Here is a 21333-nt window from a genome sequence, read left to right on the forward strand (position 1 = left end):
CGAGGAAACAGAGTTCCTTACATTTTGAAGGACCACAACGACCTGATACGATGGCACTCTTTGTCCTGAACTGGAGCTTATCGTAACTTGGAGATTTGACACGGATAATTGGTAACGGTAATTATTTCATAACCGGAATGTTTAACCGCCAACGACAACCCTAGATTTAATTCAGGAGCCCACCTAAGCGTGCAGTTCAACCTTCTCTAGCAATTTCCTTTCCCGCTGGTAATCATCCAAACTTCGGGCATATTTCCCTCTCGGTATCCCTCAACATCATCTCGACGTCAGCTCCTTCATTAATTATAGAACCTATTTTTTCATATTCGAAGTCTCCAAAGTCAGCCCGCTCTCACCTAATATCCGAGTCGGTGTGAAATGATGTAGAAATCCCGTCACAGATGTGGGAGAAGCTTGTTGACCCACTATTCACCCGGTATTTTATACTTAACTCAGCTTTCAGCTGTATGAGGTTCTAAGGTTGAGTCTTTGTCTTTTTCTGAGATCTCGAAATGTTCTACAATATTATCAACTCGGAGCGCCGGTCCGGAGATTCCGTAACAGTCATGAATCCCAAGACAAACGAAGCTCTCTGGGAGGTGACAGTCGGACATGAGATGGACCTTGATGACGCAGTGAATGCTGCAAGAGTGTCATTTGAATCATGGAAGCTCTTGTCTATCGAAGAAAGACAGAAGTACCTACTCAAACTAGCCAATGAGCTAGAACATCGAAGAGGTGAAGTACAGCCTTGTTTAGCAGGAGAGACCGGAAAATCCGTAAAATATCCCTTCCATATTGTGAACACCGGAAAGATTTCTAAGAAGCTTCCCAGAACTTCCTCGCAAACATGGAGATTGATGACACCCTGGCGTTTATCAGATTTAATGGTATTTCAAATCTACATTTAGAAATATTTCTTAGGTGAGAAAGCTTACTGTTTCAGCATCGCAGTCGTTGCCCAATAAAGTGGATTACGAAACTGAGACCCTCAAGATCGTGTCTACCTACCATCCTATAGGAGTGGTGGGTGCGATTTGCCCTTGGAATTTTCCGCTCGTCTTAGCCGCTGGTAAGGTTGCTGCAGCGCTCGTCATGGGAAATTCCGTCATTGTCAAACCGTCGCAATTCACCCCATGTGCCACTTTGAAATTCGTTGAGCTTGCGACATCCGTGCTTCCGCGGGGTCTACTCCAAGCACTCAACGGAGAGAGTGATATAGGACGACTCATTTCCATTCATCCAGGAATCGACAAGATTAGTTTTACCGGATCCATCGCGACAGGGAAAAAGGTAGTTGAAAGCGCGGCCAAGACTCTGAAACGAGTGACACTCGAACTCGGTGGAAACGATGCAAGTGTCGTCTGCCCCGATGTTGATGTCAAAACCGTTGCTGCTAAGGTTGCTGCGGGGTCCTTTTTCCATTCGGGCCAAATGTGCGTTGCTACAAAAAGGGTTTATGTGCATGAGGCTATTTTCCAAGAATTCCGTGAGACTTTTGTGGGGGCAGTGACGAACATCAAAATCGACCCTTCTGATGACCAGTCACCTCTGTTTAGTCCCGTCCAAAATGGGCTACAGTACAAGGTAGTCAAAGATCTCATCGCTGATTGCAAGGAAAACAATTACACTTTACTTTGCGGGGGGAAAGCCGATGACGAGCAGCCAGGGCTCTTTATCGCACCTGTTGTTGTGGATCGACCACCGGATGATTCTCGCATCGTCCAAATGGAGCAGTTTGGTCCTATCATTCCACTGATGATGTGGTCTACTGAGGATGAAGTGATTCCAAGGGTCAATGGGACATGTACTGGGTTAGGGGCTTGCGTGTGGGCCAATGATGTTGCTACTGCGGAGCAGATTGCGCGGAAAATTGAGGTTGGAACAGTATGGATCAATAGCGCTGAAGCTCCCAACCCATATGGCTACTGTTCTGGCTGGAAGCAGAGTGGGATTGGAGGCGAGTGGGGAAACCAGGGCTTGTTGTCGTACTCTCACACGCGGATAATTCAGCTGTGCAAGTAAACTGTCCACAGTCCCCCCAACAAAGATGGCAAAGAACCTGCTTAGTGAACCAAAATCAACATACAACTTTTTAAGAACATTTCGAAAGAGGAAAATACTAAACAAGAATATGTTTTCTAGTCAGCTTCCCGTCAAAGCCTCGCTCTCAAAATTCGTCGTGATAATCTGAATATCTTGCAAAAGCCCACAAAAGACTTTTCTTGGAAGAAAGCCATTGAAATTTGGTTAGGTCAAAGTTTGTAGAGGCGAGCATACACGAGCCTTTAGAATGGATGTTAAATTATATTTCTTATCATCGTGAGATTGTCTTCCGAAAGTGATTGACGCACTACGCTTTCAAAATATAAAGAACCAAAATGCCAAGTTATCAGCGTGATTATTGCTTGGTGAGATCGTAAAAATTGGATTTCACGAGAGACTCCAGTTGACACGGATTTTATACTACGTAGAGATGGGAGTTTAAAGCCCCACAATAAATGAGTTGCAATGCCTAAAATCTGAAAGCTTCCAATAATCTCCTCTGATAGCTCAGCTGGAAGAGCGCAAGACTGTAATTGCCCTGTTCTGCAAGGAACTTGTTATCTTGAGGTCCCTGGTTCGATCCCGGGTCAGAGGAATTTTTGTCATTTTTGCCTCCAACCTTTTGACTCCGCTTGCTTTTGTTCTCTTCCATTTTGAATTGCGGCCTTGATCTAACAGAAATATCTATTTCAGTCTGCTCCAAACGGAAAATAACGACAGATTAACGAGGTTAATCTCCATCAATGTCCAGTGTTGTTGGCATAAGCTGAGCAGAAGCTAATATCGGACCGATGGCAGCAACCATCAGCAACCATGCGATGCTGAACTCTCCACAAACCTTCGCGTCGACACCCGGCACACCGCCTGGGGACAGCATTCTAAGGTTACTTCGTGACTGGAACCATCACGGGGCTCTTAGCTCCAGGGTTCATGGGTGCTATTTAGGACGTTCAACAGCTTATTGCCAGTCTGAAACTTATAGCCCACCAAATTACCATCGGAAGTTCTGTGACAACAGGATAACAAGCTAAAGATAGACGTACGTGCCTTCCGGGCGCTTATTGACTGCCTGTCAATAAGCCCCACAGCATCATGCAAACACCATCTGTGTATATTTGTTAAGGACACCTTAGAATGTAGAAAGGCTCATGGCAACCTCATACCCTTGAGTAAGGCTTTCCAGGATAGGTATGGATCCTCTCACTGCCCTCGGCGTTGCAGAGAACATATTGTAAAAGAATGGTCCGGAATTAAGACCGAATAGCTAGCTCGCCCTTACGTAGCTTTGCGTATCTAATAAGTCTTACATCTAATGAGTTTTGCCACGTCTATCCAATAGCAAACATTTATCCTACTCGCACTCTACTAAAGTTCAATAGTAAGTAATATGAGCTGCCACTACCCCCTATATTTCCCCTACAGACCTAGCGTATGATGTATCATACGGTCTATTATTAGTTCATCCGGGAAATCATAGATTCTTAACACGCCTATCGAGTTGATTTTCCACTTTTCTAAATCCACACCAGGAAACGAAACCAGTTTAGCAGGTAAATGATAGTTCAAAGAATGGCCCGTAATTGCACAGTGGTGTGAGTCACCCTCATTATGCCACCAATAAATATATACGCATTGACTTAGGAGCACTCACACATGGAGTTTAATATCTTGTGATAGGAAAGTTAACAAAAAATTTGTGAAATTTGTGTTATACTACTATGAAAGAAACTGGTGTTAAAATCAAGAAAAATCCTCCGTCAAAAGGTACATTTTATTCATGTACAATAGAAAGCTTTGAGAACAAGAGCCTCAATTGAGAAACGTATATCGTAGAATTATATTAACTCGTGCTGATCCGAACCATTGAACATAGAAGGAGAATAAGGAAAGACGGACTGATATGTCCAACGCAACAGGAACCAAAAATCTTCACTGAGCGATCCCAACTGCCGCCACCAAGTACAGCCTTAATTAGTATCTAAACTTAGATCACCACTTAGATCTGCATGGCAGCAGCACAGATGGCTCCGAACACCACGGCCACACCGGACAAAGTAGCCCGACCCGCAGCGTTGAACGGAATGATGCTGGGGCTGGGGGTGGCGTTAGGCTTGTTGCCGCTGCCACCGGAAGCAGGAGAAGTGTGAGCCACGGGGCCGGTAGAAGCCTTGGATGCTTGGCAGGCAGCATTGCAGACAGTGACGACATTAGTGAAGGTAGGAGTCAAACGAGTCCAAGCACCGGTTGGGGATGGGCGTCCCACAGTGGCAGAAGGAACATAGGTATATGTGGGAACCGAAGCGGAGGCACCACCATAAGAGGGTACAGAGCCAGGTCCTGCAGGGCCAGTCCAGGCAGGGGTGTAAGACTCGCCGGGTACAACACCGGGAATGGAGGTCTCGCCTGGTACAATGACAGCAGGGGTGGTCTCGCCCGGCACAATGACGACCGGAGTGGTGGTCTCACCCGGCACAATGACGACTGGGGTAGTGGCCTGGCCGGGAATAACGACCGGGACAGTGGGCGTCAAGGGGAAAGATGGGGTGGCAGTGGCCGGGGGAGGGGTAGATGATGAATCATGGCAGTCGACTTCACCCAAAACGGCTAGGCACAGGTTGACGGGGATGTTAACCAGACCACCATTAGATGCGGAGCTCTGCTGGCAGTGAGCCTCACCGAGGACAGCCAGGCAAACGTTGACAGGCACATTGATAAGGGCACCCTCGCCGCCGCTGGAAGAGGAAGAGGCCTGGTCACACTTGGCCTTTCCAAGGACAGCCAGGCATGCGTTGACAGGGACGTTGATCAAGCCACCACTGGTGGCTGTCTTCTGCTTGCACTCGGCCTCTCCAAGAATAGCTGCACAGAGTCCAACGGGCACATTGATCAGGCCACCGTCACCGCCGCTGCTGCCACTGCCACTACCAGTGGAAGCGACTTGGTCGCATTTAGCCTTTCCAAGGACTGCAGCGCACGCGTTAACGGGCACGTTGACCAAGCCATCAGCGGTGGTTGCCTTCTGCTTGCATTCAGCCTCTCCGAGGATGGCTGCACAAAGATTGACGGGCACGTTGATTAGGCCACCGTCACCGCCGCTGCTGCCACTGCTGCCGCTGTCACTACCGGCGGAAGCGACCTGGTCACACTTGGCTTTTCCGAGAACTGCAGCACAGGCGTTAACGGGCACGTTGACTAAGCCATCGCCGGTGGTTGCCTTCTGCTGGCATTCGGCCTCCCCAAGAATAGCTGCGCAAAGATTGACGGGCACGTTGATCAGCCCACCACCGAGGCTCCTAGAAGACAAAGAAACCTGTTCGCACTTGGCCTTTCCGAGAACTGCAGCACAAGCGTTAACAGGCACACTGATCAAGCCATCAACGGTGGCTGCCTTCTGCTTGCATTCAGCCTCTCCAAGGATGGCTGCGCAAAGATTGACGGGCACGTTGATCAAGCCATCAGCAGCTTGGACTCCCTATACAATAGCATAATCTGTTAGCTGCACATCTAATTACAACAGCAAATAACTGCGGGGCCGGCTTACCGAACATGATGCTGCGAGAGCTACGAGTGAAGTAATCATAGATTGCTTCATCGTTGCGGGTTGGAAGTATATTCAAAGTGAAATAAAGAATGGACGCTGAATGATACCAGCAAAAACGAGTGATAGGTCAAAAAAGCCAACAACGCAGAGATGAAGAACAGAAATAAATGTGAGAGACAGACAGCCTTATATATGACAACCCATCCGGCAGTCATTATAGCAATCTTAAAAATAGGGGAGGAAACGTCGACCTACATCACAGACCATTGCCTAGCCCAAAAGAGAACGCCAAATAGGAAGCACAAGACCAGATCGGCCCATTTTGCTTGTAGATAACTTTCTGATTGGTTGCCTACTCCTCATTTTCCTCAATTGTGACGAGTTGGTCAATGAAGCAAACCTGATATTCAAACCTTATGCTAGACCTATCACTTTACTTCTGGGCCGCTAATGCAATTAGCGCCTTATTTGATTACTTCCCGAGGCCTAGCCCGAACTAGTCCCGCCACACAAGCCCATATGCACAACGTATCTCAAGCAGTTCTTTGTGCTCATGATATCTCAGTTCAGGGGCTACCCCCAAGCAAGGTACGGGTTTCAATATAGGGCTATTCGGGGAAATAAGCCGAACAATCCTAAATCGGACCAGCAAAATACTAGTTCATTAAATTCAAGTCCTCCGTAACACCAATAGACCAGCCATCATGCGCCTCCTACCTAATGCAGAACCCCGGTTCTCGGAGTGCAAGGGTCTCTAGTCAGGCACACTGCATGTCTAAACTAATTTGAAGCCAATCAAGTCCTGTTCGCTTTTCTTTCCAACGCAAAATGCTCTGTACTCCCTTTCTATTAACGCTGCATCGAATCCTCGGACACCGAAATATTGCACCAACATTAAATCTTAGGATCTAAATTCCGCATTACCTCCATGGTTCATTAGCCTTTGGGGTGGCTTGACCTCCTTGGCTGCGCTAGAGATGCGAACCCCACCGCCATTTCGATCTTTTTCGATCTTAGGAGACCCACAACGTCTGTTTCCGCATGTGGAGCATGATCTACAGTTGGTGTGCATGATTACCTGTGATTCTCCGCTTCGTCCTGGCGTCTTCATAAGTCTGTTGTGTATTTCCTCAAGCATAAAGTTCTACACAAAATTCGACAGTATATGTACAGATCGATAATTATGCAATGCATCGTGTGCTCGAGCGATACGGGCTTTCTTGACTGGTCGATATGATACCTTAAATTCCAAGATTTTGTATAGCTCCACTGATGATCGAATTCGGTGCACTCAGGTTCCGTGCACGCCAGGGGTTCGGAACGTTCCGTTGATTTTTCCCCCAGCCGCTGAAATAGGTCTCTAAAGCTCAGCTTACTCTTACTTTTAATGGTGTTAGGAAAATAACTAGGAACCGGGAACTAGCGCTCAAGGAACCCCTGCTCCGAGCACCCGGTCTTCATGGATGTCCGCAACTTTTCAAAGATGATTGGAAATTGTGTAGATAACAAACCGAGAACTAAAGATACTCCCACGTTCGAACTGTTGATCAGAAATACAAGATCAGAAATCTTTTTCTGGCCCGGCCCGCCAGGAAGCATTTCATTAGCAACTCTTAGTATGCCGCATTGTTGTTGTTTATCACGTACCCTTGCAGGCTCTACATAGCATGGCATGGCCTACTCCGTACAGCCAGCCCCATTTGTGTTTGGTAGTACAGAAGTATTAAAGTTCTACTCCGTACCCTGGAGTACTGGGACCTACATTGCCCGCATAAATGATAAATGATAAATGATAAATGATAAATGATAAATGACAAATGACAAATGACAAATGTTGATCGGTATAGTCATTGTTCCCTTCTGTTCCCATCTAATATTCTCACCTAAGACAATAATAGAATATCCTGTTGAAATTGAACTCCGAATTTGTGCGACTTGAGAATTAATCTGCCAATTTGTGAAAGATGCGGCCACGCACGGGTGGCATTCGTCCACGCGCTGACTCCCGTAGCTGCCCACTTCCCCTTTCCTTTCTTTTTCTCACTCAGCTATTGAGACAAAGGCTGTTTTGAGCACCATGTTCCAATGTACACTATGCGAAAAAGCCTATCAGAGGAAGACTCATTTGATTCGTCATGAATCGACTCGTAAGATCGAAGATCGAATGACCTCGATTTAAAAATATGAATAGGCTGACCACCTCCCAGATACACAGCTGCTCTCTTCCAGCTGCCCTTTGTGCAGCAAATCATTTCTAAAGCCGTGTGTAAAGTACTGTTACCATGAATAATGAATACTTTATCTAATTTTTCCAAAGTGAGGTTACTCGAAGACATATCAAAACCTGTGCAAAAAAGTTTAACCAACCTGCGCCTCCTGCAGCCAAACCAGGTAGGAAAAGGCAGTCCTGTGAGCTATGTTTCTTTGCCAAAGCATCTTGCGACAGGAATCTACCATGCTCTCGCTGTCGCTCTCTTGGACGACAATGCACTTTCGTGGCCCAAGAGACACCTTCCCGGGATTCCAGTTACTCTACGGTAACCTCACTCTCGCCTTCTATACCCACATCCCGAGTCACCCCGACAGGCAGCGGATCATTTTCTTTCCTCCAGCATTTTGCCAATCCGTCTTTCCAAAAGGACAGGCTGGCGATCGGGGAAACGGCAAAGTGTTCTGTTAGAAGAAACCTTGAAGCACTCAATTCCCATATCGAAGATGCCCTCATTCCCACTGATCCTATGTCAGATTTTGGTGGTGATTTTCAACTTACAAATTTCCCTTTCCAAATACCATCGACTCTGCCCTCGTTCACAGATGATTATCTACTTCACTTCAGCCCTGATACACTCTTCCCTTCAAAGCTTTCCAGCCAACTATCCGAGATTATGACAGAATTGGTCGATACTTCAAAGTCAATGGGTCTCGGAAGCACAGGAACGCTAAACGCCCTTGATTTTATGGAACTTTCTACTTTGCTGGGAGTTTCCAATATTTCTGCTTCTATCTCTGCGTTCTTCCACTCTCTTCACTGGCATTTACCCGTGGTGCATTTTCCAACTTTCGACCCAGGAAACATTTCCAATCCTCTTTTACTCTCAATATTCTTATCCGGTGCCACATATACTATTCCATTGGATGGAGGAGCCCTACCATCCGGTCTCTTCGATGTCGCAGAAGAGTATATATTTCGGAAAATCGCGGACCTATCAACACTCGCTTCACCGAAAGATCAGTCGCATCTATTATCAACTGTGCAGCTATTACAGAGTGCTCTCATTATTGAGATGCTTCAATTTGGACAAGACAATATGCAAACAAGACGTCGCATTCGTATCGTCCGACATCCATGTTTGGTATCAACCATCCGATCCCTGGGGATTTTCCAGCTCAAGCGGGGAACCGCTCCCACCGTTTGTGACGAGAGAACTTGGAGAAATCTAGTGGCAGAAGAAGTGTGTATACGGTAATTTATATCCCGTTCTTTATTATATTGTCTTTTTCTTTCGAGGTGTGTCGCTAACAGGCTCCAAGAATCGCGTGTTGGGTCTTTCTAGCGGATGGATTCCTCACAGTCTGCTTCAAAAACAACCCATCAATATCTGTGTTTGAGATGGACTGTCATTTCCCTTGGAGTGCCGGGTTATGGGAAGCCGAAAACGCATCTTCTTTCAGCAAAATTGCCATGTCCCACTCGACAGAGCTCCCACTTCCTCCACTGAAAGATGTGGTCACGCAGTTACTTGAAACCCCTACAAGTAATGACCCAATACCATGGGGTCTTTCGGTATCGGTGGAGCATCTTCTGATTCTGATTTATGGCATGTTGATCGCTGAAGCTAGAGGATCGATTGGATTGCTAACGGTATCACAATAGCCATTAACTCCCTCGCATTCCAGGCGAGAGCTGGATTATTAAGATATTTATCGCTCGATAGAATACGCTGTGCGTCTGGTAATTGGAGGCGCATCTGGGATTCTGTTATTGGTCTCCTGGATAAGGATCAATTCCTTCACCTTGGATATCCGAAACACGCTCAGGAGCTTTGGTGGTTGTTGAATGCCACGCTGGATGCTACTGGCAGATCTGATGTCAGCCTTCGGTATATGGATAATACTGCTACCGATGACTTGGGAAATTTGAATGAATTCATTCAATGGTGTCATCAAAGCACGCCATAGATGTTGAATAGAAATATAATATAGTCCAATGTTGTACATGGAAAATCCGTTTTTCGCCGAACGTATGCTGAAATTTGCAAGTAATTGTTTTCTTCCTTGAAAACAAGAGGATGCCCAAGAATACATTGTATTGTTATCTTGAATATTGATATCAGCTCGAGCCAAATGACGACCTTGTCAAGAACAGAGGTGGCATAAGCGGCCGACTATTATAGTACATTTAAATACAAAACACGCCCTCTAGAGATCCCCGTCTCAATCACGCTTGTCTACGGGTTTCTGCTGGTTTTCCATGAAATCATCACCCTTGGGTTTCCGGTATGTTCCTCCGAGACGATCCCATGCCGTTGTAAACTGACCATAATTGTAGTTGAAATACAAGTGGTGCATTGTATGACAAGAAGCGCCATTGATTATCGCCGATGCTGGCAGGTATTCGGCGTCATCTGTCCGAATTAATGTAAGCCATCATGCTATCGGCTCAATGGATATCAGAAAGCACTCACGGATCAGCACTGTCCAAATAGTAACAAAAATAAACAGTCCGAGGTATGCACCTTTCTGCAACGGAAAAATGAACGGGTAGACATGGTATGGCAAGCTTTGCGACCATCCATCCAATGGATGAAATGCATAACTGGCGAACGGTGTCGGTACAGCCCATTTATGGTGTGGTTTGTGTAGCCAGCGGTAGATGCGAGGGTGATGTAGGGCACGGTGGATCCAGTAAATCCCACTGTCTGTGAAGCAGATAAACAATGGATATTGCAGTAAGGTGTATCCGAAAAACGGAGAGTCGCTGGTGAAATCATATAGCTTTGACCATCCCCGGATCTCTGCTAGGAAGAAGGGGACGGTGAGGATGGCCATTACGGGGATTGCGGAGATTCCTTGGCTGATTTCCAGTTTGATCTGATTTTGGAGGAATCGCGGATGTTGGAGGAGCCTTTTGTCGAATAGGGTGTGGTATAGTAGGAAGCTACCGAGGAGGTACATGATCATTGCGAAAAGCCTATTGCGTATGTTGAGGTCTGAATCAGTTACTGGAATACTTTACCTTGGGCGAAAGGACTTACCATGCAATCAAGTATAATGACAATGCTTGTCTCGCAATATCATCTCTCTTCCAAAGGCTTGCCTCTGCCCATTTTGAAGGCTGCATAGGGTAATGAACCCGGACATGGCGATTCAAATTTGCAGCGGACAGGGTATCATTGTTGAAAGTTGCTGCTGAGTCTGGCGATAGTAGTGCGTAGCAACGATCGAGGATCAATGTATCCAGAATGTCCAGGAAAATATCCATTGTTGGGTATGTTATGTCCCTTGGACAACTCGCTCGGCCTACGTACAGAGCCCATTTCTCTTCTCTTATGTATGGATAATACCTACAAAGGGGTATTCCTACATGGCAATTACCTACTCGAAGAATACCTACATGGCATGTTGTCTTCGGATCGGGGAATACCCACACGGCCAATACCCACATGGGAAATCCCTACATGGCATGATCACTTACACGCAGTGACCCACTTAATACCACGCATGGATATCAGTGGATTATCAACCTATTCTAACGTACCTGGTTGAACATATTAGTTTATCTGGATTCCTGTAAGTGCGAGAGAGGGGTCGAAATTGACTGCATGTAATAGCTCATGACTATGTGATATTCAATACAATTCGCGATTAGTATCTGTGGCTGATGTCAATATGGCTTAACGGATATATATATTGAGCTTCATGTTTTATATACTCTTTTTTTTAATCCCATATTTTCCCCGCTCGTAAATATTTCAAACTTTTGTACACAGTGTGTTAGACTAGAAAGGCATTACCTTTAACAGTCAGTTAAATAAATTGTTGATCGAAACTTCGACAATTATTGTGTTTTTGGGAGGATCGGTCTAAGATTTTGCTCATAAAGCCATAATGTGCCGCACCTTCCATCAACCAGCCAAGTGGCCGAGCAGTAACTCGACCATCGCATCTTCCTTGGTCTAGTGGTGATGATTTCCGCTTGTCATTAATACCGATAAGCGCGGGAGACCGGGGTTCGATTCCCCGAGGGAGAGATTTCTTTTTTGCTCTTGATTGTTATTTCTTACTTCTTCAAACTGGGTATCGAATGAATGGGCCTTGATTTTTAGCATTAAGTGGAAATAATAAAAGATAACAATGGCTGCTTCCATACCAGGTAAACAAACTGCCCAACTCCGATCCGGAGCTTTAGTATACATGTCCAATAAGTGATGGATGAGTGAATGAGCGAATGAATGGTCAGGATCTCCGAAAGAATATGACACAGCGAAACATGAACAACCCTCGAGGTATCCCAACAGCAAAAAGAGCCAGTCTCTCACATGCAAAGAAAATTCAAAGAAAAGCCTCTGTGGTTGTATCGTTGTTAGTGACTTCACCCATTCGTCGACGGCGACTATCTAAGAACAAATCCACCATGCGCTTGCTAGGAATAGCTGAATGAAGGTCTTGATTTTGGTGGTAGTTCTCCATCATGTCAGTGTACTCATCCTGCTGCCGCGCGTTCTCATTGTTTGCACGGTTGTCTCGTTGGGTGCGCATGGACCGGAAGTAATCGACCCTGCTATCTTGGGCGATCGGAGCACGCCTAGATGAATAGCGTCGCTGTTGTTCTTTGGTCCAGGATCGCCTTGCTCGCACACCCTTGGGGGTTGGGGACTCTGGTGGCTGCATGTTTCCAGATCTCAGTCGAATTGGCGACGGTTCTTGATTGCAAGCAACGGAGACGAGCTTAGGTGAACCGTTTCCACCAGACTTGGCAGCGGTATCCACGGCCAATGAGTTAGCGTGAGCGTGCGCAATATTTTCTGACTTAGTTGTCTGTAATGGCACGATGGTTCGCATGTCGGAAGCCTGGATTAATGGACGGGAGAAGTTGCTCTGTGACGGGACTCTGTTCTCGGCGGATGCTTTGCGATCGGTGATATTCTGACTGTCTGGAACCTTTAGTAGAGTTGCTGAAGCGGGAGCTGAGACAGCGACAGGAGCTCGTCGAGCTATGCTGGTGAAGTACTCATCATCGTCCTGGTATTGTGCATCTTCCCTGATATGTTCCCTTGTGGGGCTTGCCTGCTCAATTCTTTCGATCTGCGAGCTCATCCATTGCTGCCAGTCAGCACTGGGATTTACATGAGGCGTGGGAGACGAAACCCGATTGGCACGCTTGGGTGAGCTGTATTTTGTCCGCTGTTGAGTAAAGATGGTCGCTGTTCCTGGTTCATCATGGACGCCCATGTTGGCATTGTCAGTTCTTGTTGGGGTATTGCCACTGGTGGACCGGGAATAGACACTGGGCGAAATAATATCCCTTTTCGAGGCCCGAAGGCGAGAAACAATAACGCTACCACTATCCTCATCCGATTCCTCGCTTAAACCGTATGTTGATTGTGGCGACCTCTTGTCTGAAACAGCAGTCATATGTTGAGTTTTCACCTGAGATGGCATGCCCCGAGTAACTTGCATTGACTTAGCTGAGCGCGGATACTTTCGTGGACTGGATTGATCACCACCCCGCGCTGTTGCGAATGAGCCAGGTGAGGCCGAGGATTCTTGGCTTGGGACATGGCGAATACTGCGTCGGCCATGTTGGAAGTATACCGAATTCGTCCGCTCTGGAATCAGACGATGCTGTGGCACATTTCCAAAGACCATCTCCTCGTTGGGATCAGACAGGGAATTGTGGCCCATCTGTTTCATCAACGCCGTGTATAAATCTTGACTGTCAACAATGCTAATTTGATGAGAGTTTGCTCTCACACCCAAAGGAGATTGATTTCGGGTATCATCCATTACAGGCGTTCGTGGCATTTGCTGGTCCAGGCTCCCGTCCTCTCTTATCAAAGAGAGAGATTGGCGATGTCCTGGTTTTCGGGTTGTAACTGTGTTTGGCATGGTTGAATCAGCCCAACTGGTGACGCGCGAGGAGGAAGTGCAGAGACTGTCGCGACTGGGAGACTGGGGCATTGACTGGAAATAGTTGGAATCAATGCCGTCTTCAGTGGCTGTAAGTTTGTGTGGAGGGGACTTCTCCTTGTTTTTCCTAATCGGAGTTACCATAGGTGCCTCAGCACCATTTGTGGTACCGTGTGGCGTAGGTTGTTGATTCGCGAACCTGGAAAACCCAAACACCCGCCTGAATTTGTTTTTGATGGAGTGTGAAAAAGACCGATGAGAACGCCCGGTGTCGACACCCCCTTCACTCGTAGCCCGGAACGATTTTCGAAATGGCCTGTGCTCCTTCTTGCTCAGACGCAAGAAGGATGACCGACGAGTCTGACCACCTCTACCGTTGGGATCCTGGGCAAATTGGCTGCGAGCAAGCTGAATAGCTGCATCATGACCCTTAGCAGTTGGACTGACTTGTGTGGATTGATAACTTCCTCGAAGGAAAGACATGGATGGTCTCATTGTTCGCGGCAGCTGAAATCCAGGACTGCGCTCGGGATCAAGGGGATCGCCGCAAGGAAAGGCAGGCACTCCATATGGGGTCTGTGAAGTTCGCTGCCTGGTTGAGAACATTGATTTGGCCTTGCGTAATCGGCGATATGAAGAGGGCACTGAGCAGTCTCGTCCATCAAGTCTGTCGAGTTCTGTAATTGGCGTAAGGGCGGCAGGGTCATCGAAGCAATAAGCTCGAGCCGTTACGCCTGTTATTTCCTTGGACTGATGAGGCTTTGGAACTTTAGGCAAGTCGCTCTGGCTGACCGAGCTATCATCAGTACTCCTAAGGCCCGATCCGGGCCGCCTTCGAGGAACGGCAAAGTTTCCTGGGCCACCTAGTCGTTCGTATGAGCTTTTCGACTCCTGAGACGAGTTCTGACTAGAGCGCATTGCCCGCGAAGCTGCAGCTGCAGCGGTTGCATGCTGGATGGCAACATCGGGGATCTCCAGGGTAGGTCGTCGCGGCTTTCGTATTGAGCGGGTGGACATGGACCTTCTTAGGTTGCGTGTATTGGATGTAGAGGAAAACATGTTATAAAATTTCTGCAGAGTATATAACTACAGAAGTATTGAGACGAGGAATCCAGAGAAGAAGGGATTTGGGGATTTGATGAGGGGAGAATATATTTGGATACTCGATGGAAGGAAGTATTCCTACTCCATTAATACGGAAGGTGCGAAATAACTTCATGGCAACTGCTACCTCTACGCTTCTTTCGTCCATTTCGCCAACTTCAGATGAATCTCGAGTTTCTTCCAGAGTTAAGCCTTCGCTAAGCGCTAAGAACCACTAGGCCGAGATCTCTCTAGACTAGCGGTGACTCACGCCAAGATGACCCAGCCTCAGAATCTGACTCAGGACCAACTGCAGGTGGGACTGGTCGAAATGAATATATTGATTGTTTTTCGCACAAATATACCAAGGATTTCAAGATATCAATGTCGAAGATAACTAAAAATTTGTCTAAAATGGCATCCTCACGATCCACTTCATCCGAATTAAACCATGTCTATTTGAACGGCCGAACTCTGGAAGGAGGTGGGCAGCTGGTTCGCATCGCTATCGGGCTGTCTGCATTGACTGGTCGTCCAGTTAGCATTGATAATGTTCGCGGGAACAGAGAGGGAAAGAAGGGGCTTAAGAGATCTCACGCCGCAGCAGTGAAGCTGTTGGCCGATATTAGCGGCAGCAAAGTATCAGGCGGCGAGGTTGGCTCCCAGTCCTTGAACTTCTTTCCACAATCAACAAGATCGAAAAGCGGACCGCTCCTGGATTTGTCGCAAGTGAATGTTAAATCCGAATACGACATCAAGCTCACGACTGCCGGTGCCATCTTTCTCGTCTTCCAGGCCCTCTACCCGTATCTACTTCATGTTGGATCACAGGCAGCTGCTCCCTTTGTGAAAGTGAACATAACTGGTGGAACAAACGCTACTTATTCTCCATCATATGACTATGCATCGCAAGTTATCGTGCCCAATTTTGCCAAGCTTGGACTTCCTCCTCTGTCCATTATCCTTAATAAGCGCGGTTGGACAACAGGGCCGGTTGATCTTGGAGCAGTCACCTTTCTCATACATACACTCAGATCTCGAAATGATCCAGATAGTGAAGATCAACTTCAGGAGTCGACAGAAAAAGAATCGGCAGCTGAGCTTTTATATAGCTTCCCACGGATTAATCTAATGGGTCACAAACGCGGGAAAATCACCCAGATTGATATCACAGTGCTAGCACCTGATCAACCTGCCCTAAACGCGGATGCAGAAGGCACGGGGAGTACTGTTCGCCAGTTTATCGAACAAGTTACCCGGCGTACTCTTCGACGTGATATTAAGAAGCTGGATCCGTCTATGTTTGCTAAACGTTCTAATTCGGCTCTATCCGAAGGGGACTCGCTCAGCAAATTGTCAGCCAAAAACGCACTAGTTCCCATCACTATACACACATCGGAAGCTACAAATCACTGCAGCCATGTGTACATCCTTCTTGTTGCACATACTTCCTCAGGGTTCAGAATAGGCCATGACATCATCGGTAGCGTGGGAGGAGATCGCCTGTTTAAGTCAAAGAGCAAAGGGAAACAAAAGCAACAGCCAGCTCGTGACCCTCGACGAGATTCACAGAATGAGATAGCATTTTCTGCAGCAGCAGATCTAGTCCGCCGATGTGTGGATGGATTCATCGGGGAAATCTCAAACGAGAGTCTAAAGGCCAACCTAGACAAGAACCCTGCTTTCACGGTCAAGAGAGCTTGTCTAGATAGCTACATGAGAGATCAGGTTGTTGTTTTCGAGGCACTTGGAGAAGTCTGTAACACGGGTGGACATGGCACCGAAGCAACGGACACCGAAACCTTGGAAGACGAGCGAGATTGGACACTCCACACCAAGACCGCACAATGGGTGTGCCGGCAGATTTTGAATGTGTAGATGGTTACATTTTACTAGAAACATCTAGATGCCGCACTGGAGCCACGAATTGAATGTCTAAGCCTCTATAGGCTGTAACCATCACCCGCAAGCTCCGAACAATGATCCACCAAGAAAGCCCAACATACAAAATGGCAACTAATGTCGGACTACTCCGTGGAGTACGTACCAACATATTGATTGTGACGCCGTTGGCGGCAAAAAAAAACAATCTATCTATCGCAAATTTCTTCCGCCAAGTGCCGGTGTCCACGCAACGCGCCCAACCACCTTTCGCACCCGAGATTAAAGGGTCTACGTCCTAAAGCGGCTCTTTAACTAGGGGGCTAAACACTGGCCGATTCGACTTCCAAAGTTCCCAGCCGTCCCGCGCTTATGATCGTAACCCGATGGCGCGTTCTAGACCGGGAACTAATAGCCAATTGGTAACTATCAGCCCAGAGGCGTATACCTTGTAGATCCGATCGGGTACATATCCACGACGGCCTGTTTGACAGTTTGACCCCTCTGTATCGGATTAGAGGATCGAACAGGGGTTTTAGGGTTTTTTAGGGACGTTTATAGGGCACGGTGGGTATGGAGGTTCGTGTTCGGGCACATGCAACAACGCAAATTATTATCCACCTTGGCTCGATTGGATATAGACAAGCTCACTGGTCTTTGACTCGAATTTCATATGATCCTTCTTTTCCCTTCTAGACTTTTGGAGTCCAATCTATTTTCTGATGATGAGGATTGGTTACATGCTGCAGATTATTGTTGCCTTTGGATCGGGATATTAGGGAGACAAGTTAATATAGTATTAATCTAGGTAATTAACAATTTAGTCCTTTAGAATTTCCACTTTATTCTAGGTAGGTACATAATATAGTAAGTCCAGGGATGTGAGTCAGTACCCAACGAAACAACCAAGGCCTCGGGACAGGCATCAACGAATATTAATCCCCGATCTACGCAAGTGTCAACGGGAAATGCACCGCCACCCCGGTTATCCGATTATCTTTTCCCACAGCGATCAACAGATCTTAGAAAGTCCAAACGAGCTAAAGCATTCTCAAGAGAACACATCCCGTGGAGATGGAACGTGCCAAATTCCCCACAGGTCCTGAAACAACGATCGATCCGCTACTGGACGTTCTCCGGATGCGGTATGTGGCTGAGCGTAGAAAATTACCCCAAATACCGAACAAAACAGAAAAAAAGGGGGGGCTGGAAATTTCGACGCTAAAGAACAAAAAGAGAAACAGCATAGAAGGCCGGTAGAAGAGGCTAGAAGCAGATTTAACACTAGGCGCTTTAGTCTATCTATCTCACTGGGCTTTGTTTTACATTCAGATGGAGCCCAAATTTGACAGAATCCGACTGTGGAATGTGGGTTTATGTTTCTCTTTTTTTTTTCCTGTTCTTCTTTTTGAGTGTCTTTTTTCCTTGGCCACCCCTGATCCCCTGTTCATTATGGTATTTGGTTGGCGGGCCGTAGTTTTGCCCAAGGGGAAATGTCTAGCTTACAATAATTTATACAATATAAACAATAGTTTCAGATGTGGACAAAACACACAGAAGTGGATCTATCTATCTCTGAGACAAGCGATCGACGTGGTTCTTTCTCTTTGGTATTCTCCTATATTGTACATATTATTCGGAGCCCAGCGCCCCTTTTCTGTTCCGCGTAGTCAGCAAGGTGTGATATGCCCTATCTACGTCCTCAGTAAAAAAAAAAAAATACAAAACCTTGGAAAATATACATCATACATCTTGTATATCGTATATCGTATATCGTATATCGTAGATTATAGAAAAAAACAATCTCCCCTCGGAACTAATGATTCTCCGAAAAGAGCCAGGCCCAGCTCAGTCTAGATTTCCCCGAAACACAGCCTTGCACACCACATGACCTACACAATCTGCGAAAAAAAGTCCCCCAATGCCTCGACAGGTAATCATATTAAGCCATAACGGCGTCAATCCAACATCACCATACCAGAGCTTATTGCATTATATGTGTGTGTGCGCCCACTAAGACAGGGATGACCCCTGCACGACATTAGTTATCAACAAAATCCGATCGACGGCGTCGGTGGTACTAAGCCTCGCACAAATGCTAGTACATTACTGCCTAACCCGTAACCCGTAACTCGCGTGCAACATAGCCCCCCTAGCCGGGCCATTCACTAGGCGAAAGAGCAAGAGCATGCCACCCGCGCATCTATAGCAAGGCGCAGATCTGTAGATTTGGGTCCGACAAGGTCTAGATGCTGACGGGGGTGTAGTTACAGGGGTTGTGTTCGGTTGGTTCGGCATTGCGCAGCGGAGTCGGGGGTGATGATGCGACACAACGGATGTGGATGAGCTGAGGGCTGATGAAGGATGAAGACACACAACCCCGTGCGAGTTTGTTGGGTGTTGAGCCGAGAGATGGATGGGGTATGTGCACGATAGTATTTCTAAACTTGGGGTATTTTCGAAAACTCTTTTTCTTCTTTCGGCCTGTTGGGGCTCGGATATCTGTTTCAATGTGAGATGCGGGAGTTATTGCGGCTGAAAATTGTTAGCGAGGAGGACTAGCCGGGTGCCGAGCCCCCACGGCGGGTTACAGAGAGAGAGGGGGGTTGGGGCCGAAACTTCACAGCCCCGCGGCACTGCGCCTGAACGTATATCCATTTGGACCCGAACGTGCTACTGCAAGGGTTGGGTAGTGAAGTGGGTATCAAGTTTTGAGGATGGATTAGGAATCTTGCCGACAGGGCTAAGTATTCTTGATTTAGGTCTAGATTGTTGAAGCGGGATAGACGACATGGTAGAAGGTCAAGAAATAACAGTATGAATGCTGTAAATAGGTATATAGCACTAGCACTAGGGGGAATGGTCATATGATAGGAAGCGCAAGTAAAACACAGGGGTATGGCATCACCGTTCACAAAGAAGAGAGTCAACATCAGTTAAAAAAACATAAAAATAGGGCATAAAAACCAAGACCAAAGCAAAAACCAGGAATATCAAAGCACACGTATGCGCAAGGAAAAGAAGGGGTCGATCAACGATCAACCAGAGAGTTGAAAGAACCCAATCCATCAGCGCCACTGCCCTCCAGTGGCAGATCCATGTCCGTAGGTATCCATGCAAAAAAAGAAGCGATCTATTCTCCATGCAAAACAAGAAAAAGGCGGGCCGTTCTTTGTCCTAACAACAAACCCAAGCGAGGGAAAAAGGAAATGTTCGCGAAGTCCATGCCAAGATTCCCAGTTTCCGAAAGGAGATTCGTGGAAGCTCGCTCATTAGCCCGGCCAATGTAGAGAGACGAGATCAAAGAGGCGACGTAGGATGAGAAAACCAGGAAATTAGGCATCAAAGTAAATGGCAGGCGGCGGCTGCATATAACAAAGAAACTCCCAACGATGCATATGAGAGACATGGGGAGAGAGATAGAGAGGAAAAGAGGGAAATCAGAAAGAACAAAGGAAGCGGCCGTAGATCATACGAGGTGAGTCCCAGCCGGCAGGACGCAACCTAGCGAGGAGCTGGGTTATTCTCCGGACCGTCCCAGGATGTGAGCTTTGCGTTCATTACAGCTCAGGCTCGGATGCTTTAGATGAAAGCTCGCTGAAGAGCTCTGAAGGCAGTGCACGCTTGTAATCGCGTGGTTGAGCGAACGGCGAAGCGAAGGCTGGACGGCGCAAGTTTAGAGACTGTGAAAGGTGTTAGTTTTTTTTTTAAGTAATTTTCTTTCGAATGTCGCTTTTTTTTTGTATAGGAAGATTCAAAGATATAGACTTAGGGATCACATACAACGCAGTCAGAGCACTTTGCTCCTTGTCGGTTGACACGGCCTCGGCACCCACGGGGATAATTTGCGCAGGAATACATGGTAGATGTTGACCGGGGTTGTTTAGATCAAATGTGGATCGACAAAGGGAGTTGAGTTGGCGGATCTTCTCAAAGAGTTGACAGGAGAAGAAAAGAAGGAAGAGAAAAAAAAGGGTAGACTAGACCCTTCGAGATTAAATGCAACAGAGAATAAGGATCAAGGCCTAGATTGTGTACAACACAATGACGTCGGAGGTTCAAGGTTGCGTTGTAGAAATTCAGCCACAAGGTTAAGGCTAGAGAAGTTGAAGAAAGAGAAGATCTAGGGAAGATGACGGGGTTTATATTAGAGGCTCAAAAAGATGGCTTAGACACGTAAAACAATCCAACAAATACAATTCCAAGTGAAATAGGAGGATTAGAATTTTTAGGGTTCCATTATTATTACGACCGTTTGCTGGGGTTGGTTTATTTTATTTTCATTTTCATTTTCATTTTCATTTTTTTATTTTTCATTTTCATTTTTATTATTTTTATTATATTTGTTTTTTTATGTATTTTATTTTCTACATGTTTTATATGTTTTATATTTATATTATTAGTTCTATTATTCTGTTATTTTACCCTTTATATTATTTTACCATTTTTATGTTATATTATTTTCTTTAATCTCTCTCTAACCTGGCGTTGGGGGTTTTTTTTTTGGATTTATTTCTTGACAAAACTCTGGGTAGTATTGGGTACGGTACTTGTCAGTGCTTCCCGGGGGGTTTTTTTCCAACGTTCCCTAATGTTTGAGTTATAGTTGTTATATAACTATACAACTTATCACATATGTACTCGTTAGATTC

At 46.4% G+C, this 21333-nt stretch overlaps 9 protein-coding genes across 9 annotated transcripts; 3 read left to right on the forward strand and 6 right to left on the reverse strand.

Moving 5' to 3' along the window:
- Positions 1-512: 512 nt before the first annotated feature.
- N7537_005975 (aldehyde dehydrogenase family protein) lies at positions 513-2025 on the forward strand (the record flags this gene model as incomplete). Its single annotated transcript, XM_056897032.1, has 2 exons — positions 513-890; positions 955-2025. The coding sequence occupies 2 exons, from the start codon at positions 513-515 to the stop codon at positions 2023-2025; spliced, it is 1449 nt and encodes a 482-aa protein (XP_056752817.1).
- A 490-nt stretch (positions 2026-2515) lies between these two features.
- Positions 2516-2698, reverse strand: N7537_005976 (uncharacterized protein; the record flags this gene model as incomplete). The annotated part of the gene is made up of 1 exon (XM_056897033.1): positions 2516-2698. The coding sequence occupies one exon, from the start codon at positions 2696-2698 to the stop codon at positions 2516-2518; it is 183 nt and encodes a 60-aa protein (XP_056752818.1).
- A 1344-nt stretch (positions 2699-4042) lies between these two features.
- On the reverse strand, positions 4043-5698 carry N7537_005977 (uncharacterized protein; the record flags this gene model as incomplete). The annotated part of the gene is made up of 2 exons (XM_056897034.1): positions 5588-5698; positions 4043-5518 (listed from the first exon to the last, which is right to left on the reverse strand). Exons 1-2 carry the CDS (start codon positions 5636-5638, stop codon positions 4043-4045), a joined length of 1527 nt encoding a protein of 508 aa, XP_056752819.1. The 5' UTR covers positions 5639-5698.
- A 1853-nt stretch (positions 5699-7551) lies between these two features.
- N7537_005978 (uncharacterized protein) lies at positions 7552-9766 on the forward strand (the record flags this gene model as incomplete). Its single annotated transcript, XM_056897035.1, has 6 exons — positions 7552-7594; positions 7636-7734; positions 7795-7849; positions 7905-9039; positions 9111-9449; positions 9485-9766. The coding sequence occupies 6 exons, from the start codon at positions 7552-7554 to the stop codon at positions 9764-9766; spliced, it is 1953 nt and encodes a 650-aa protein (XP_056752820.1).
- Positions 9767-10021: 255 nt separating this feature from the next.
- Positions 10022-11069, reverse strand: N7537_005979 (sterol desaturase family protein; the record flags this gene model as incomplete). Its single annotated transcript, XM_056897036.1, has 3 exons — positions 10022-10212; positions 10273-10778; positions 10843-11069. 3 exons carry the CDS (start codon positions 11067-11069, stop codon positions 10022-10024), a joined length of 924 nt encoding a protein of 307 aa, XP_056752821.1.
- A 545-nt stretch (positions 11070-11614) lies between these two features.
- On the reverse strand, positions 11615-11916 carry N7537_005980 (uncharacterized protein; the record flags this gene model as incomplete). The annotated part of the gene is made up of 2 exons (XM_056897037.1): positions 11615-11842; positions 11872-11916. The coding sequence occupies 2 exons, from the start codon at positions 11914-11916 to the stop codon at positions 11615-11617; spliced, it is 273 nt and encodes a 90-aa protein (XP_056752822.1).
- Positions 11917-12139: 223 nt separating this feature from the next.
- N7537_005981 (uncharacterized protein) lies at positions 12140-14734 on the reverse strand (the record flags this gene model as incomplete). Its single annotated transcript, XM_056897038.1, has 1 exon — positions 12140-14734. The coding sequence occupies one exon, from the start codon at positions 14732-14734 to the stop codon at positions 12140-12142; it is 2595 nt and encodes an 864-aa protein (XP_056752823.1).
- Positions 14735-15214: 480 nt separating this feature from the next.
- N7537_005982 (putative RNA 3'-terminal phosphate cyclase) lies at positions 15215-16678 on the forward strand (the record flags this gene model as incomplete). Its single annotated transcript, XM_056897039.1, has 1 exon — positions 15215-16678. One exon carries the CDS (start codon positions 15215-15217, stop codon positions 16676-16678), a length of 1464 nt encoding a protein of 487 aa, XP_056752824.1.
- Positions 16679-20241: 3563 nt separating this feature from the next.
- N7537_005983 (uncharacterized protein) lies at positions 20242-20542 on the reverse strand (the record flags this gene model as incomplete). The annotated part of the gene is made up of 2 exons (XM_056897040.1): positions 20242-20364; positions 20465-20542. 2 exons carry the CDS (start codon positions 20540-20542, stop codon positions 20242-20244), a joined length of 201 nt encoding a protein of 66 aa, XP_056752825.1.
- Positions 20543-21333: the final 791 nt, after the last annotated feature.

This window comes from Penicillium hordei, assembly GCF_028827395.1.
Source record: "Penicillium hordei strain IBT 12815 chromosome Unknown utg000003l_segment0_segment0, whole genome shotgun sequence".
Lineage (NCBI taxonomy): Eukaryota > Fungi > Ascomycota > Eurotiomycetes > Eurotiales > Aspergillaceae > Penicillium > Penicillium hordei.